Consider the following 16,182-nt stretch of genomic DNA (forward strand, 5'->3'; position numbering starts at 1 on the left):
ATGATTATTATTATAATTTTTTGTTGTTCAATTCATGGAAAAGTATATTGCATTGTACACGTTATGTATATAAAGTTCTTTTTCTCATCATTGTCAGACAAAAAGGTACCGGATCTGGGATCCTGTGTGATCTGACACAGATGAATCCCTGTTAGTAATGTATAATGAACAAGTTCATTTACATAAAAAGTTTGTGCTAGATGTAGCAGAATTTTTTGTATATTGCTGTGGTAGACTTTCGCTGCTATCCTAATCTCCAATAAACTACAAACATAATGTTTTTTTGTTTGTTTTTTTGCAGCAGGAGCAGCTGTTAATGATTATGATTTGTGTGGGTTACTGTAGGAGATAAACTGCAGGCTTCTAGAGTCGGTTTTATTATTATCTAAAATGAATTTGAGATATGTGATAATGGAAGATTTTAAAAGTGAATGCTCTCTGGCAACTGACACAGTCTTCTCTCTAATTCTAGTCCAAAGCAATTTCCCAGTCACTTTGGACAAACCAATGTAACATCCACCCCTTTTCAGCAAATTTCCTTTATAACTGTTTGCAATGAGTACCACTGACAATTACATTCACCTTGAAAACGCGGTTGCATTTTTATGATAATGCATCCATCGCTCCAGAGATTCAATTACGCAAGCTGAGATAAACCTTTACACTGGAAAACAGACTTTCGAATAAGGTTCTCAAACTTCTGCATGTTGGTAGAGACACATTTATATTGATCTGGGGTGTTTTGACTATATAATAACAGCATTTAAAAAAAAAAAAGTTTAGTGTGGTACAATGGTATTGGATGAATACAGTGAATGGATAGAGGTAGGAATTATTGGGATTCATGTAAATTATATATATGTTGTAGTAAAAGTGAGCTGTCTATGGTTCTGAAATAGGATCAATGAGGACACTTAAAATTATATTGAGGTACCATTACAATACCAGTATATTACTAGCAGATAAATATGACAGCTAGAAACACTCTTATATGCAGACTTCTCAACAGAGCCATGTAATGAGACAAGGCAAAAAAAAAAAGCACAATTAGCTCTATCCAGTGAATTTCAGCACTGCTCCATCTAAAAATAAAATCTGCAAAGTCAAATGCAAAGAAAAAAAAACTGCAATGCTGCTCTCCACCTGCACTCTCCACTGGTAATTCAAAGTTAGTTGAGCAGCAAAAACTCAAGTCACCTTTTAATGCAGAGTTTCAACAGCTCATTAACTTATTATAAATATATGCCAATGCGTTTCTAATTGAGCTGTTTAACTCTGAAATGGAATTATGACAAAGGAGTTTAAATCTGTTTTCTTATAAGGACCAGTGAGATATATATATATATATATATATATATATATATATATATATATATATATATATATATATATATATTTTTTATATATTTATATATATATTATATAATATTATGTATTGTTTTTTTTTTTTTTTTTAATGCTGCTTGTCTCTGCTTCCTGGTACCTAATCACTTCCTGTGGTTGAATTTTCCTCCAATGGTCTGGCTGCAGTCAGACCAGGGAACTACATGACAAGATGTGATTAGGTATGAGGAAGATGCAGTGTACTTTTCTTACAGTAACTGAAATTCAGATCCTTTTTTTTAAACATCTGACAATTGTGCTGAATTAAGAGGTGAACTAAAACCAACTGATTTCAAGCCTCCAGTAATGAAAGTCTACTGAATTAGCCCTCAGCACAACTTTGAGGTGTTGTTCCTTTAACTGTTGAAGGCTCATAGTTATGTTGTGGTAGCGGTAACTACCATACTTTTATCATATTATACCCCTGTATACTAAAAACCTGTTAGAAAGCGATAGTTCACACGATTAACCCTTTAACACCAATGATTCATTTTCAAATAGCCAGCCGCAGGCAGTAGCATCTGTGCTCCATGCATGCTCCAGAAGCTGGATATCTGTGGGCGGACAGAATATCTCTGGCTGGCCTGTCCAGTGAAAGAATAACAACACTTCAATATAAATAATAAATAAATAAAAACTGTCTTGAAAAGTCTGCAGGGTTTTAACAGGCTGCCCTATGAGACAGTCTAGCAATCTCTCTAATGTTAACCTGCCCTCCCAAGACACAGCACACAGACAACACTCAATTGCAGAGACAGGAATACTTTGTTGCAGCATAGATCCTAGATGGATATCATGCCTCATTTGTGCTCTCTAAGTGCTCTCCCCCCCTCCCTCCCTCCCTCCCTGAAATACATCAGTGAAACTAAAGTAGAGTAAGGCTCTTACCATTTCAAATCCATACAGCATAGTTCTATAATTATTTCTGTCTTGTCAAGGTTGAGTCCATTAAATAGCTGGAACTGGATTCAACCCTAAGCCCTCAGAGAATGCATGGCAGGCTAGAGAATTAGCTCACTGCTCCGCTTAACCCTTTAAAGTGTATCTTAAGAAATGATCTACACCATGCACATCTATTCGCTGTAGGTTTCAAATTTGCTTTAGATAACATTTCAAGTCATGATATCTGGAACTATGTACCCTAGGTTAAAAACACCTGTTTTTAGGCTTTGCTTTCAGATAGTCTTGAATCGGTCTTGATAACATGGAGAGTGAAATTGCCCCTACCCCTTCAGTACCCCTTTTTCCTGTCAGTAATCAACCAGCTACTCTACTTCCCATAACAACTGACAACCAGTACTCAGAATACAGGTAACATGACCAAGGAAGGTAAGCAGTTACAGATTACCAGGAAGACAGACTCAGAACTCTTAACTAGCGCAGTACCAGGTATAATGTTTAAAATTGCATTTTCTTGTTCGCTACAACCATTTTAGGCATATTTATATTAATCTGACTGTTATTGTTGTTATGCATAGTTACAGTGTACTTAATGTGTACAATGTTTTTTTTTTTTTTTCCATGATACAACCCTAACCCTAATCTAAATTTAACCCCCTAATTCTAAACCGAACCCTTTTCTGATGCACTTACATATCATGCAAAAAGATTTACGCGTTAAGTGCATTGTACTGTACAATACATAATATGCATAATATCATTGTAATTCTGTAAGTACACATGTATTTACTAAGTAACTACTATGAAAATACACAGCAATTAGAGTGTTAACCCATTTTAAAACATCAGTTATTGGCTTTGAATAACATTTAATTAGTTGTTTCCATACATGGTATTTAGATATGAAACTGTTTAGATTAAACTCCCTGAAATAGACTAAACTAGTGGAAGAACAGTTGGCACTTCTCACCTCTCTCTGTTTACTGAGTGTCCAAGGCTGGTAGAGAAGGGTTAGAGCCCAGGCAGCTACATACAGACTGTGGGTCAGGGTAAAGTGGCGCTGGCCTGGGAGGGTTAGTATTCACTCCCTAAGGAGCTAGGCATAAATCTCACAGTGTGAGGTGATGTCCATGGGTCTGTGGGAAAGAAAGGGAAATCAGAATAGAGGAAAAATGATAATAGTGTAAAATAATGCCCACAAATTACTAAAGAATTCCAGCTGAATATCACATGAAGATCTTTTGCACTTCCTCTGACTAATTCATTTTGAATGTAATTCATGTGCATTTAATTATCAGGTTTCATTCCATGTTTCTTTGTAACAAATTGTGTTGCTTACGTGTATAAGAGACTTGCTTTCTTGTATGAATGAACGGTTCTCATGATCCCCTGGTCGGCGAGTGAGAGGGTTTGAATGCATACCTTTACATGTGATCAACATAATTTGCTACAGAATATATTCAGGTGTGAGTCCTGTGGTATTCTGCCAGAATTCATTAGGAGAAAACTATATTATCCGGATGAATTGGCATCTGTGCTTGTAAAATAACAACATAAAAATAAGATATATCTATTTTACATTTCACAACTTAAAAACAATTAATATGCAAACCATGTAGCTTTCTCTTATACAATGTAACACACTGGTGAACTTAAAACATTGATGTTAAATTGGATTTAGTTTTATAGTTTTCCCGAAAAAAAAAAATCTACATAATTACATTTCAAAAATTAAATGTGTGAGTCAAATTATGTATTATAGTATTTGAAACAGGAAAAAAGACTAAGATAAGCATTATATGTTGCTCATAATGATATCAAGTTCTGTAGGCTATAATAAAGCAGCGCAACATGTTTTGTTAAGTTTGATTGAAGGTTCTCTTGTAATATCTAGAATTATACAGTCTGTCTGAAAATAGTCAAGTCATTTAAAAATCCTCTAGAGTAATGACATAAAAGTTTGTTCTCAAGGTAATCTACTTCCCCTATTAGGAATGCATGTCTTGACTCATGTAATGCTTGTTCTAATCACAAGCAAATCGTTCTTCAGTTCTCTATTGTGTGCTGCAATGAGGTGCCCTCTGCACACTGCTTGAAAAAAAAATAAATAAATACCACTAATTGTAAATGTTATTAGACACAAGCCAAGCAACTGTGCCTTGCAATGATAATTCCAATGCATTTACATGTCTAAAGCCCATGGTTCTTCACAGAATGCAAGCCACAATGCTGTTGGCATCTACGGGGCTAATGAAATAATTCTTGTTTCTTTTTGATTGCATACGTGAGCCTCGAATGCTGATGGAGTCACTCCAAAGGGTTAGTTTGAAGCAGCTATTTAATTTTTTTTTTTTTTCGCAACTAATTCTTTCTGAGGTCAATTGCAGCCTCTGTGTGTGTTCTAACAGATTTCCTGTCTAGTGGCTGTAAAAGCCTCAATGACTGGCTTTTAATGAGCTCAGTTGTGAATGGCAGCATATGGTTAGTTAATAACTAGGTAATAGGATGTGTCCCAGTGCAGGCTGGGAATCTGGGTCTTTTGAGGGAAAATAAATAAATTCCCAACTGAAAGTAAAATGTATTATTTAATGTACATAGAAGATTGTGTTCTGTAAAAACTGCAAAACTAAAGTGAGAATTTACTGCAGTATGCTTTTCAGGACCACCTATGCAACTTTATGGATGATTGAATTTTCTTGATTTTTAGACATAGTGGAGCTGAATCCAATGAGAAATAGTTGATACTTTTTGGAAAGGTATTGGAGTTAATACCTACACATGGATTAAATATACAACTGTAAAAAGTCAGCGCTGAGAATTCCTCAGCTCCAGATGCTTGTTAAATGTCAAGAACGCCATGCTAATCGGCCACACGTATTAAAAGCATTTGGACAGACTGGATCATGTTGATTTGTGTTTTCAATTAAAGGCTTACATATTTCAAAATAAATCTCCTTATTCATAATATATTCAGGAGCTCTATGATCCCATAGAGTAAGGACACAGTATGCTATAAACCACTGTGGCCTACATCCAATAAATTAATGACTCCTCTGCAACATAAAAAAACAAATGACTGAAAGACCAATTACATACAAATGTCACAGACAGCAACCTGTGCTTCCCAGGATCTTTGAGAAATTGCGTGAACAAAACAAATATATATGAACGCATACTTAAATTGTCTCATAGGATCTATTCTGTCACAGAGGCACAGGGGAAGGAATTATTCAGAACTAAGCGTAGTTTTCCATGTAACATAACCCTACTTAAAGTTTAAGTGCAATGTAATTACCATGACTTTTACCGTTTTCATGAAGTCTGATATTTTGTGAGCTACTTTTTTTTTTTTCAATCCAAACAAACGCATCAAATACAGAGCCAACATTCTCAAAGGTGAAAGCATAACATTTTTGAAACAGGAAATAAAGCAATGGGCATTAACTAGGAAGACAGTTATAAAAATTTAAAAAGAAAACAGATTGAAGCACAATATTTAGGACTAACTCAGAACCGCTCTGATTAAAAACATAGTTTCATAAATGTTAAAGCTGTGGTGTCCAATCCCGGTCCTGGAGGGCCGTTTGGCTCCAGGTTTAACAGGTAAAATTAGATCACAAACAGCTTCAGGGTCTGGATGGAGATTGAATTGGTTCAATGAAATGATTCAGAAGGATATGGAACAAGGACCAGGAGTGGAAGAGCCAACTTTGGTCGCCTCTGATTTAAAGTCACATAACCATTTTTTCTTTTTGCAACCAGATTCAGTGGTTGTGGGTTACAGTACAGTATGTGATTCCAATATTGAATTAGTATCATTTTTTTTCCCCCAAATTGTATCCTTTATCCTGGTTTTGAACTAGCTTTGAGCTTTAATCCAGGGAGTGACATGACTGCCGCCTTCATTCCATTCAAAACATGTTCATTTAACAACCTTTCACCTCCGAGGTCCCGGGTTCGGAAAAACAAATTCCTTTTTGTGAAGCTGTCTTCTCTTTAATTCATCTAATTTAGCTTCTTCCATCTCTGCCACTACAAACCAAAGGTGACCTGAATTTAAAATGGAGATTCCAATAACGCTCTAATAAAGGATACGCTTCTTTGGACAGTTAAGTGAACACCCACCTGCAGGCTACATCACATCGCAAGTCACCCCAACCCTGGCCTGAATTCTTTCAAGGACTGGAGAATGGGGATAAGGTTGTTAGACCACTACCTGAAAGTGACTTTTTTTTTAAATATCTATTGTACTGGGGCTGTAGCAAAGGCTGTATTGTATGCAAAGATCAGAGAAGAAGCCTTGCCAGAGAACTGAGCTCTCACTGTGTTTAGGGTCATCATTTGATTCGCAAGTGGGCTGGGATCTTAAGCATTGTGACTTGTACAATAACCTACTATGACTCAAAAAAAGTCAATATCCCCATATGACAGACATTGATTAAAAGGCTGTCCTGATCTTTTTTTCCAAATACCATTTGTGTACAGTGTAATGATTTGGATCTTTTCTCTTATGTTATAGTATTGCAACCTAGACCTGAGTTTATGAATTGATTGATTTACGTTTCAGCTCAGGATAGACCATTGATATGGTTACCATATGACTCCACATACACTAGGACAGTTTGGGACAGTTCACGTTTTTCAATTCGCATTGCAGTGTATTCTGGTACATTTGAGCTGTCTCAGGTACCTTTCACAGCAGGACTACACTTACCAGAATGCATTGGGGCGTGCATTGAAAAGCTGCCCCAAACTGCCCCAGTGCACATGGAGTTATATGGTAAGCATAACCATTGTGCCATGTTGTTTTGGAGGGTGAGGTAAGGTAACTTAAAGGTAAGTTACAATTCACATTCATTCAGACAATAAACATACAGCACATAATTAAGAACCCACAGGCTAATTAAAAAGCAACCAGTCAGTCACCTTTGATTGGATCGTGGTCGAGTCAAGGTCACTCAAGTGATTCCCCATTGGCAGTTGTTATGCATTCAATTTTCAAGTTAATGCAACAGTTTTCCCGAAATACAGTGAAAACCAGTGAACCAGGTATCAATCAGATGTCTGTTAGGACTGCTCCATAAGAAATGTGTTTTTTTTTCTTTCTTTTCCTGTACTGGTTGCTGCTTCCTTACGTCTACTTTTATTACTTTTGCTTGTCTGCTTCTAAAGCTGAGGGAACATGAAGCCACTTTGTGGCTTGGAACTTTGTTTCAGGAGACTAGGTTTCAGGCCACTGCACGGCACACCACGGGAGATGTGGGGTTTGATACAGTAAAGTTGCCTCAAATTGAGGTCTCCCAGTTTCCTAGAATCAGGTTCCAAGCCACTCGTCATTAAAAATGTGCTTTTATAAGACAACGCGCTTAACAACTCTACTGTGTAAACCAACAGGGAAGACAGCTCAGTGGTGGAGTTGTCTGGGATACACAGGATCAGTAAGGCTTGGGGAATTTAACACAGATGTTAACAGTGTGATTCTCATCATGATCTGGACGATGTGGCTATCTGTAACCTGAAGGAGCATTCATAATGTAGAGATGTACAGATTGCATAGTTGGTGTCATATATTTCCATAAAGCTAACTATGCCTGAGTAACTGTTTTTTGAAAAGGCACAACTTGTTTGGGTGCCTTTGCTGATCTATTTCGCCAACTGCATCGAAAACATGAGCGAATGCGTTAACTTCCTCTTCATTTGCATTAACGATCCTGAGTGATTTCAACAAAGTCATGCCAATGCATTAGTTGTCAAAGCCATTAGGATGTATGTGAATGCTTACAAATGGAAAATTGAGAGCTACTTTTTGTATAGCAATTTAGTGTCCAGGGTCCAATTCACCTGCCGTTATGACTGTTTAAAGAATGTATTGCAATGCATTGATTTTTATCACTGGCATCCTATTAACAGCATGTGAAATCGTTACCCCTTAGCACATTGCATTAGTGCCATTGCTGCAATGCCACTGAAGATAATTTGATACGTGTCAGCAGATCTCTCTTGTTCTGCATTCAGAAGTTCTTTGAAATTAAGATTACATCTCCATTCTTGCTGCTCTAGTTATGGGGAGGAGATGCATTTCCTTCAGCTAATGCCGGTATTACAGTGAAGGTGTTTTTAAGGGCTAATAAATATACATCTGTTTTTGTGTTTGTTGCCCTAACAATTGCCTTGCTAATTGGGCACTTTTTAGGCTAATGACAACAGTTCAAATTCATTATGAGTTTCAGCAGGGTGGAGTTTGTCAATGTTGCTGGCTGTTGTTTTCCACACAACCAAAGCAGTCAATGTGACTATGGTTCAACTGCTCCACCTCCTTGTTTGGGTTTTTAATGTAATGGGCAGTGCTGTGTGATGCACTGACATTATGGATTATGTCTCCTGTCGGGGAGAGGAGGTAAAAAGTGGAAGGCCCTGCTCTTTTGCATTATGGTTAAGATGTTCGCTTGTGGTGCGCAGGGTAGCCAGCTGACGCCCAACCTCAGCCCTGTTCCATAGAGATAGCAAGTCCAACACCCTATGTTCTAATAATCTTTCTTGTTTGGCAGATCCCTGTTTAATTTGCCATTATTGAGTGTTTAAGTTTTGGATGATGGTCAAAAAGGTTGAATTTTGAGACTTAAAAATCTAATTAGCAAAGCTGGAGGTGCAAAGCTACTGGCGTATTTCTCATTGCTTTTACTTGAATAATGTTTTTAGTCCCCTCGCCACAAAAAAATAACTTTCAGAAATGATATATTGTATAATGCGATCTACAGAAAACTGAACTCAAGTGAGCATTTCTAAATAGAGACTGCTGGAGCCATTTGTGCTTTCCATTGTAAAAACCTAAATGCCAACTACAAAAACAATAACAAATCCAATATGTCCTGAGGTGGCAGCTCCTGAACCAGACACTGAAACAGGAATTTCTAAAGTGGTGGTGTGTTTTTTTTTTTTTTTAGTGCAATTTTTCATTTACTTACTAACAGCTGCTGGAAACAGAGTGGACAGAAATCACAGTTTGAAATTATAGGACAGACAGAGGTTTCTACTGCCATGATAAGTAGCAGCAGTTAAAGAGGTGTAAACATATTCCTTTATTATTTTCTTGACAGTGGATTTGTTATGTTTTCATCTCCCCACACTAACGTGAGCCAAGTTAAGTGAGGAAAGTCACATTTGCTGCTTCACATCATGCGCTGCGGGAATTGGGGCCTCTGTCTTTGCTGTTAATTTTTCAAAGGCTTAAAATAGCTGTGCTCAGCTACACAAGCTGCTCTGCAGAGAATTCTGCTGGTTTTTTTTTTTTTTACTGTCAAGATAAGACTGAAATAAAAATCTCACCGCTCACGACAAGTAGAATTTGTCTAGAACAGATTAACTAAATGAAGACCCTAGTGGTGAAAAATCACAATTCCAGAGAGAGAAAGCAACATGACATCCTTTGTCCATTCAAAGTGAATTAAAAATGAATTGCAAACCCATTGGGATCCTGTTTCAGTCCCCAGTGCATAAACCTGAAGGAGCAATGGTCCTGGTACAGTCTGATATGAATATGCTACCATGGTGCTTCAATGTATTGGTTGTTCAACCAATTGCCATGTCATAATGTTACCACTGTCTATGTTGCTATTCGATCAACAACTGCCTCATCACCCAGTGATACATAATTTGGGCTTTTGGAAGGACAGTAAATGGACAAATAGACTCAATACCAGGATGCCTGGAGGTTTAAATAACAATGAATAGTAGATTGTTACATCATTAGCTATGTAGTAAATGATATCACAAACATGTTAATATATTTAAATAGAAACAAGCAAGTGTAGTTACCATGGCATTGAAAGCCTATCAGTAGGCAGACCCTGATAAGGGAATTTCAGGAGAACACAGACTTAGCTGTATTCCAGTAACACATCCATCGCCATCCTCATCATCACCGGCTGATGTCTCCCCCAGAACACTGTTGTTGCTACTATTGGTCCTTACTAGTTAGGTACACGTTGCTATTAAAATCTGTGTGGTCAAGTACTGTCTCCCTGTAATTTGAGAGAGGTTGGAAAAGCATTCTTGATAACCACCTTGACACTGGCAGCATAAAACCCTTAGCGCAGTCTTTCGCTGAAGTACTTACAACCTAGAGATTAGTTCTTTACACAGCATGGGCAGCGACAATCTCCTATTCTCAAAATAAGCTTATGACTTACATGGATTACCAGCCTGCCTTTAAAGAGACAGCACATTTATAATCATCTTTCAGTTTAAACCCTTGACTTTTCTAATTGAAGGCTAAGGTGGATAAAATACACATACTGTACTATAACAAGATTTCTATATATATTTTTATATATATTTATAACATAACATAATTACATTGCCTTAATTACATTGAGCTTCCTCAAAAAGGTTTCCCATGGGAAAAGCACAGCAAAGTGTATTAAAGCATAGGAAAGTATTGTAGAGAGGTAAGGTAAAGTGGTAATACTTTACATTGTGTCTTTAATTACTGTGTATTTGCACAGTAGTTATTTAGTAAATACATGTGCACTTGCGCATAATTGCAATGTTATTATGCATGGTTACAATGTTCTTAACATGTAAATATTTTGGGACGATATATGTAAGTGCACATTGAATCAGAAAAAGTTAGGGTTATATCATGCAAAAAATACTGACAATAAGTACTTTGCAACTAGCCTTAATAACATTATGTGTAAGTACACATGTATTTATTAAGTAATTAACATGAAAATACACAGTACACAAAGACATTTAATATAACATACTCATGGTAAAGTATATTAAAAAAAAACAGAGCAAACGACAGTAAACTATGGTAAATGCACAGTGTATAACCATGGGTAGACTACCAAATGACTGTGCAAGTTCACTACAGTAGCTTTAAATAAATACAGATATACTAGATGACTAAGTGAAAAACAACATAATACAGAAACACTGCTTATCACTGGTTACTTTTCCATTTCTTTCTTTCCACTCTTTAATTGTGTGTTTATCCCCGTAGCTTCACAACATCTGTGCCTTTTACCTGCTGCTCATTCAAATGCATGCTGTTCTGATCAAAGGCCAAGCTTGTTCAGCCTACATTTCCTTTATAGTGCAGCAGTAGGTCACTAGGTTATCACAGCATCTTTAAAACTCATGACTAAGCTTATCTACCCCTCATGACTAATACTGGCTTCACCATCCTCTAGTCACTGTGTCACATTTACTAAACACATATTATTCGCATATTTGTGAAACTTGTTCTTTCCCAATACATGCAGTGTTGTATTGGCCTTTTCAAGCTTAAATTATTTTGGTCGAGCTAAAGAATAAACATATTTATTGAGTATGCACGAGTACAGGAAAGAACATTTTTGCTTGCATATATTTCAACACTACCTCAGGCTGGGACCTAGGAGTCCTGTGAGGTTTCAACGTGATCTTTCGACGACATGCGTTAACGTACAACACTAAGAGAAGGAGGGACCTGAAAGGGTTAAGCCAGTGTGTTTTCACAGTCAAGCAAATTCATCTAGTTTCTTTGAAGAAACATCATAAATGAACTGGATGAAATGCAGTAATAGGAATTTACCATATACGCTGTCTGTTTGACTTTTGTCTTTGGTAATCTCTGCTCCAGTTACATTTGATCAGGCACTGGTCAGAATCAAAGAATAAATTGAAACTCATTGTGTAAAGCCGCAAAATCCTTGTAAACATTTGCAAAATTAACAGGTGTCATGATGTTTTAATAAAGAATTATTTGTGTGTGTTTTTTTTCTTCACTGGGTTTCTTTTAGGCAACTCTTAAAATGACCCACAAAAAAAAAACCTCTTCAGTCATCATTTGTTTAATACTCTGATCAAAATGTATTTGAGCGCCATATGGTACTGTCACAGGTAAATTGTCTAGTTATTCCCAGAACTGCAGAAGTGTTTTATATAATTGTTTTCTGGATTGTTGGATGAGTAATGTAACATAACATGAAATTAAATGCTTTCCAGGATGCCCTTCTAGAGAAAAGATTCATCTCAATGGGAATTCTTCAGGTTCAATATAACTCATAACCTTCAGTCGTTGCTGAAGAAAACCAAGCCCTCGCATTTGAGGATATCTTTCCTCAACTGAGGATAGCTAGACTGGATTGATCTCGCTTGGTCAAGCTCTGTACCCAGTTATATAGTTGTCCAGTTAACTGGAAATCTGAGAAAGACTTGCACTGGATATGTTGTAAAGAAATCAAACCTTAAATTGCCTTTCAAGCTGCACTCTATTGTGATGTTTATTTTTTATTTTAAAGTTGCATGCTGAATAAGAGAGTGCCTGTCTAATCAAATAGAGCTGTTGAACAGTGTTTGGGACACATTACAGTAAAAATAAATGTAAAACAGAACAGTGTGTTCCCTTTAAGAACACTTGTCAATATAGGGTTAAAAGGAGCTAATTGGTTCTGTCGGTTTGTGACAACACAGGGCGCTGTGCTAAATCAGCAGAGTCTTGTAACTGCAGGTCAATGCAATAAAAAATGAGAGGACCCATGCACTAGATTCTACTGAATACATTACTGAGGTTTGTCATGCGCTCGCTCTCTCTCTCTCTCTCTCTCTCTCTCTCTCTCTCTCTCTCTCTCATCCCCAGCACTAGCACACTGTCTCTGTTTGAAAAAGTGTGCTGACTACCAAATCTCAAGTGAAGTGACTACTGGTGGATTGTTGGGTTTTCAAGAACTTACGTTGTACAATTTCCTGTCTCTCACTTTTTTTTCACTTTGACTTAAGCCAGTTAACCATGACAAATGCATTTCCTGTGTGACAAGTAATAGGATCTCACCTGATCCCACATTGTTTCCTATACACAGCACAAAACACTGTCAAGATCTTTTTGGGGGTCCTGTTACTTGTAACACAGGAAGTGATAATAAAGGACTTGTAAGAATGTTTTTATCTTAATGTTTTAAAATGTTGGTTGTTACCAGTTTTAAAATCCGCATTGATGTCTTTGTTATCACTTATCACTATTTGTCTCATTGAAGCACAATACAAAGCAACATTCAAGCAATAGGAAGCATTTGCATCTACTGTTATCTACATTTGGGGGCATTAATACGTTTTTTGCTCTTATAAAGTACATTCCAGGGAATGCATTATATTGTGAAACAGTCACCAACAGCTTGTATGGTGATGATGATGTAAATGAAACACGATAAAGGTGCAGCACACTGCTGCTTTAAGGACGGTGAAACTAGAATGAAGAATATCTGTCAGGTGGAAAACCAGGAAGTGTGTTTCCCTTGCTGCAACGAACAGTACCACACAGCCCCCTGCCTGTTCCAATAGAGACGACAAGCTTGCTGTAGCTGTACTAGCTAATAGCAGCAGTGACTTCATGCATACTGCATAAACTGTAAATACTGTCCAGACAGACATACATACATGTATTATTTATTTTTTTGCTTGTGATAATGTAATGAATTAACAAGACTGTGAAGCAACTGTTCCTCAGATGAAAACATTTTAAAGACAAATCACATTAAATTATATCAAACAAACCTTTGCAAAATACAACTTGTGTAATGTGTAGACTAACTGTTTCGTTGCACTCTTGTTTGGTGTTCTGTTTTTGTTCTGGATCACAGCTTGGCACTGTTTGTCTTGGCATGGAGGTGATGTTGTGCTCAGATATTCTCTTTGTCAATGTGCATGTGCATTTAGGATGCTCAAATCATAATGTATATGCCTACACACTGAAACAATATTATTAACAGGAAAAACGTAGTTAAAAGATTTCATTTTGCAACTGGTAAATTACACACTTTTTTTCCTGTCAGGTACATTAATTTCAAATGTGCAATGCCCTTAGTTTCCAAGCTTGGAGCTATGATATTCTTATATACGTAATCATTATAAAGAACTTAAATACCGGTTGTACCCGTCCATTTCGTTTATGAGCAGCAAGGGGTGCAACGAATATTAACAAATACGCAAAGAAACAGACCAGTGATCAATGGGAACACTTGGCAGAACATTTACAATATACTGCATCTTTGTAGTTAATCTAGTATTCCATGAGACGCGGTATTGGCATTCATTTGGAGTGAAGGAAAGCGCTTCTAATATGAGCAAAACACGAATCACGATTCGCACATTTTGTTCAGTAAAGCAAAACTAGAATGTAATTCAGTAGCAAGATAAACCCAGGTACTGTAACAGCAACTGGCATTGTTTTCCACTGTGTTTCCATTTTCTTGCCATCAGTAATACAGATAGGCACCCTGTTAACATTGCATTAATTGCCAGTTTACACGCACACAGATAGTCTAAATACCACTGGGGCATTCCCTTTCGCCAAAGTCTGACAGTAAAAAAATATATTAGGCATGTACTTACCACTACAACATTGAAACAGAAAAAACTAAAGCGAAACTGTCAAGTTCTCCTGCATCACACAACGTAGCGCTGCTCAGAGCGTGAAATAGATTATCGACTGAAGAATTATAATGCAAAGCCTTGACATCCAGTGATCAAAGATGACGACCTCATTCAGAAATAACCGAGATGAAAAATAATACAAAGCATAGTGTTACTGCTATTCATTTCAGATATCGGTGAATAAAAACAAAAATACAGCTTATATAACTACCGGGTTTTTTGTTTGTTTGTTTATTTGTTTGTGAGTTTGTTTGTTTAAGTTATAAACAGCACATACTAGTGCAGTAAAACAATATTTTCGTTAAACCGTTCCCCTTTACTCGTGGGAAATGGGTTGTATATGATGTTGCCTTAAAAGTGCACTGATCACCAGCCCGCTGCATAATAGTGTTTTCCATTAGTACCCCCTTTCTTATCGTGACCCTCAACCTACAATAACAGTTTAATGCAATATTTAGGCTGTGGCACGCTTCGCCAAGCACTAAGCAAAATTTCACAGAACAGACATTTACCTTTGCCGAAGAGGTGCATTTGATTTAAAGAACGTGGTTCTATTTCTTAGCGACTCGTCTCACAGTGAGGGGTAGGTTGTTGTTTTCCCCCCCTCCCTCTCCGATTTCCTGGCCTCTCTCTCTCTCTCTCTCTCTCTCTCTCTCTCTCTCTCTCTCTCTCTCTCTCTCTCTCTCTCTCTCTCTCTCTCTCTCTCTCTCTCTCTCTCTCTCTCTCTCTCTCTGCTCCTTTTCTGATGGATTCACTCTGACAGTATTATCACGACTGTTTTTCGTGTGGATTGTCACTATGCAATGCAGGTCGATACCGCTGAACGCATCAAAAAGCCAGCGCTCACCTTTCGCAAAAGAAATCCGCGCAAGGTCTGGGGTGCATCGTACATTTACAAGTTGCATAGGAGAAAATGCTCGCTTCTTAGATCTGTCTTTCTTTTTCTTTCTTTTTTATTTATTTTTTTGGCTAGAGGCACCCGAGACGACCTCTTAAAAGTCCCCGCCAACTATCTTTCTCAAAGAATCATTTAGCGATGGAGATTCTTCACTGGCCACTACCCCTAAAGGTCTATGCTGTTCCTAGTGTCTATATCTCAGTGGCTATATCCCGTACGCCTTCAGCATTTATATTATTTTTTATCAATGCTGGCCCGATGTATTTCCAGAAGTAAATGTTCCAATTTTACACCACAGTCCGCGTTTTTCTGTATAGCTACAGCAAGGGAAAACTCCTTCGACTCTCCTTCGAATGGTGGACATTAGTTTATGAAGATTAACGATAGCTTGCAGTTCTCTCCTTGTGTACAGGGATTGTGTAGCCCCACCGGCCCTTTGTTTCACTCACAAATCAAACAGCGTTTTTATATAATAGCCAAGTCAGCGCAGCAGTGGTGTTTAAAGCAAGCAGGACCTCGTGTCGCCAGCAAACAATCGCCTTTTTACTCCCCAATACGAAATCAATAACCACAGAATAATATCT

The 16,182-nt window shown here is 37.4% G+C and overlaps 1 protein-coding gene across 3 annotated transcripts in view; it reads right to left on the bottom strand.

Moving 5' to 3' along the window:
• Positions 1-15,344, bottom strand: part of LOC121304820 (leucine-rich repeat and fibronectin type III domain-containing protein 1-like protein) — a 37,046-nt gene extending 21,702 nt beyond the window's left edge. For 2 of the 3 annotated variants that reach the window (XR_005948004.1, XM_041236226.1), the window contains exon 1: positions 15,213-15,344. Coding sequence is in view for 1 of the 3 variants with exons in the window: in XM_041236226.1 (XP_041092160.1) it covers positions 15,213-15,231 (19 nt within the window). In the remaining 2 variants the exon portion in view is untranslated. Of the gene's footprint in view, positions 1-3,253; positions 3,420-15,212 lie in introns of all 3 variants that reach the window. The other variant, XR_005948005.1, reaches the window with a different exon arrangement.
• Positions 15,345-16,182: the final 838 nt, after the last annotated feature.

Source organism: Polyodon spathula, chromosome 40, assembly GCF_017654505.1.
Source record: "Polyodon spathula isolate WHYD16114869_AA chromosome 40, ASM1765450v1, whole genome shotgun sequence".
In the NCBI taxonomy this organism is placed as follows: domain Eukaryota; kingdom Metazoa; phylum Chordata; class Actinopteri; order Acipenseriformes; family Polyodontidae; genus Polyodon; species Polyodon spathula.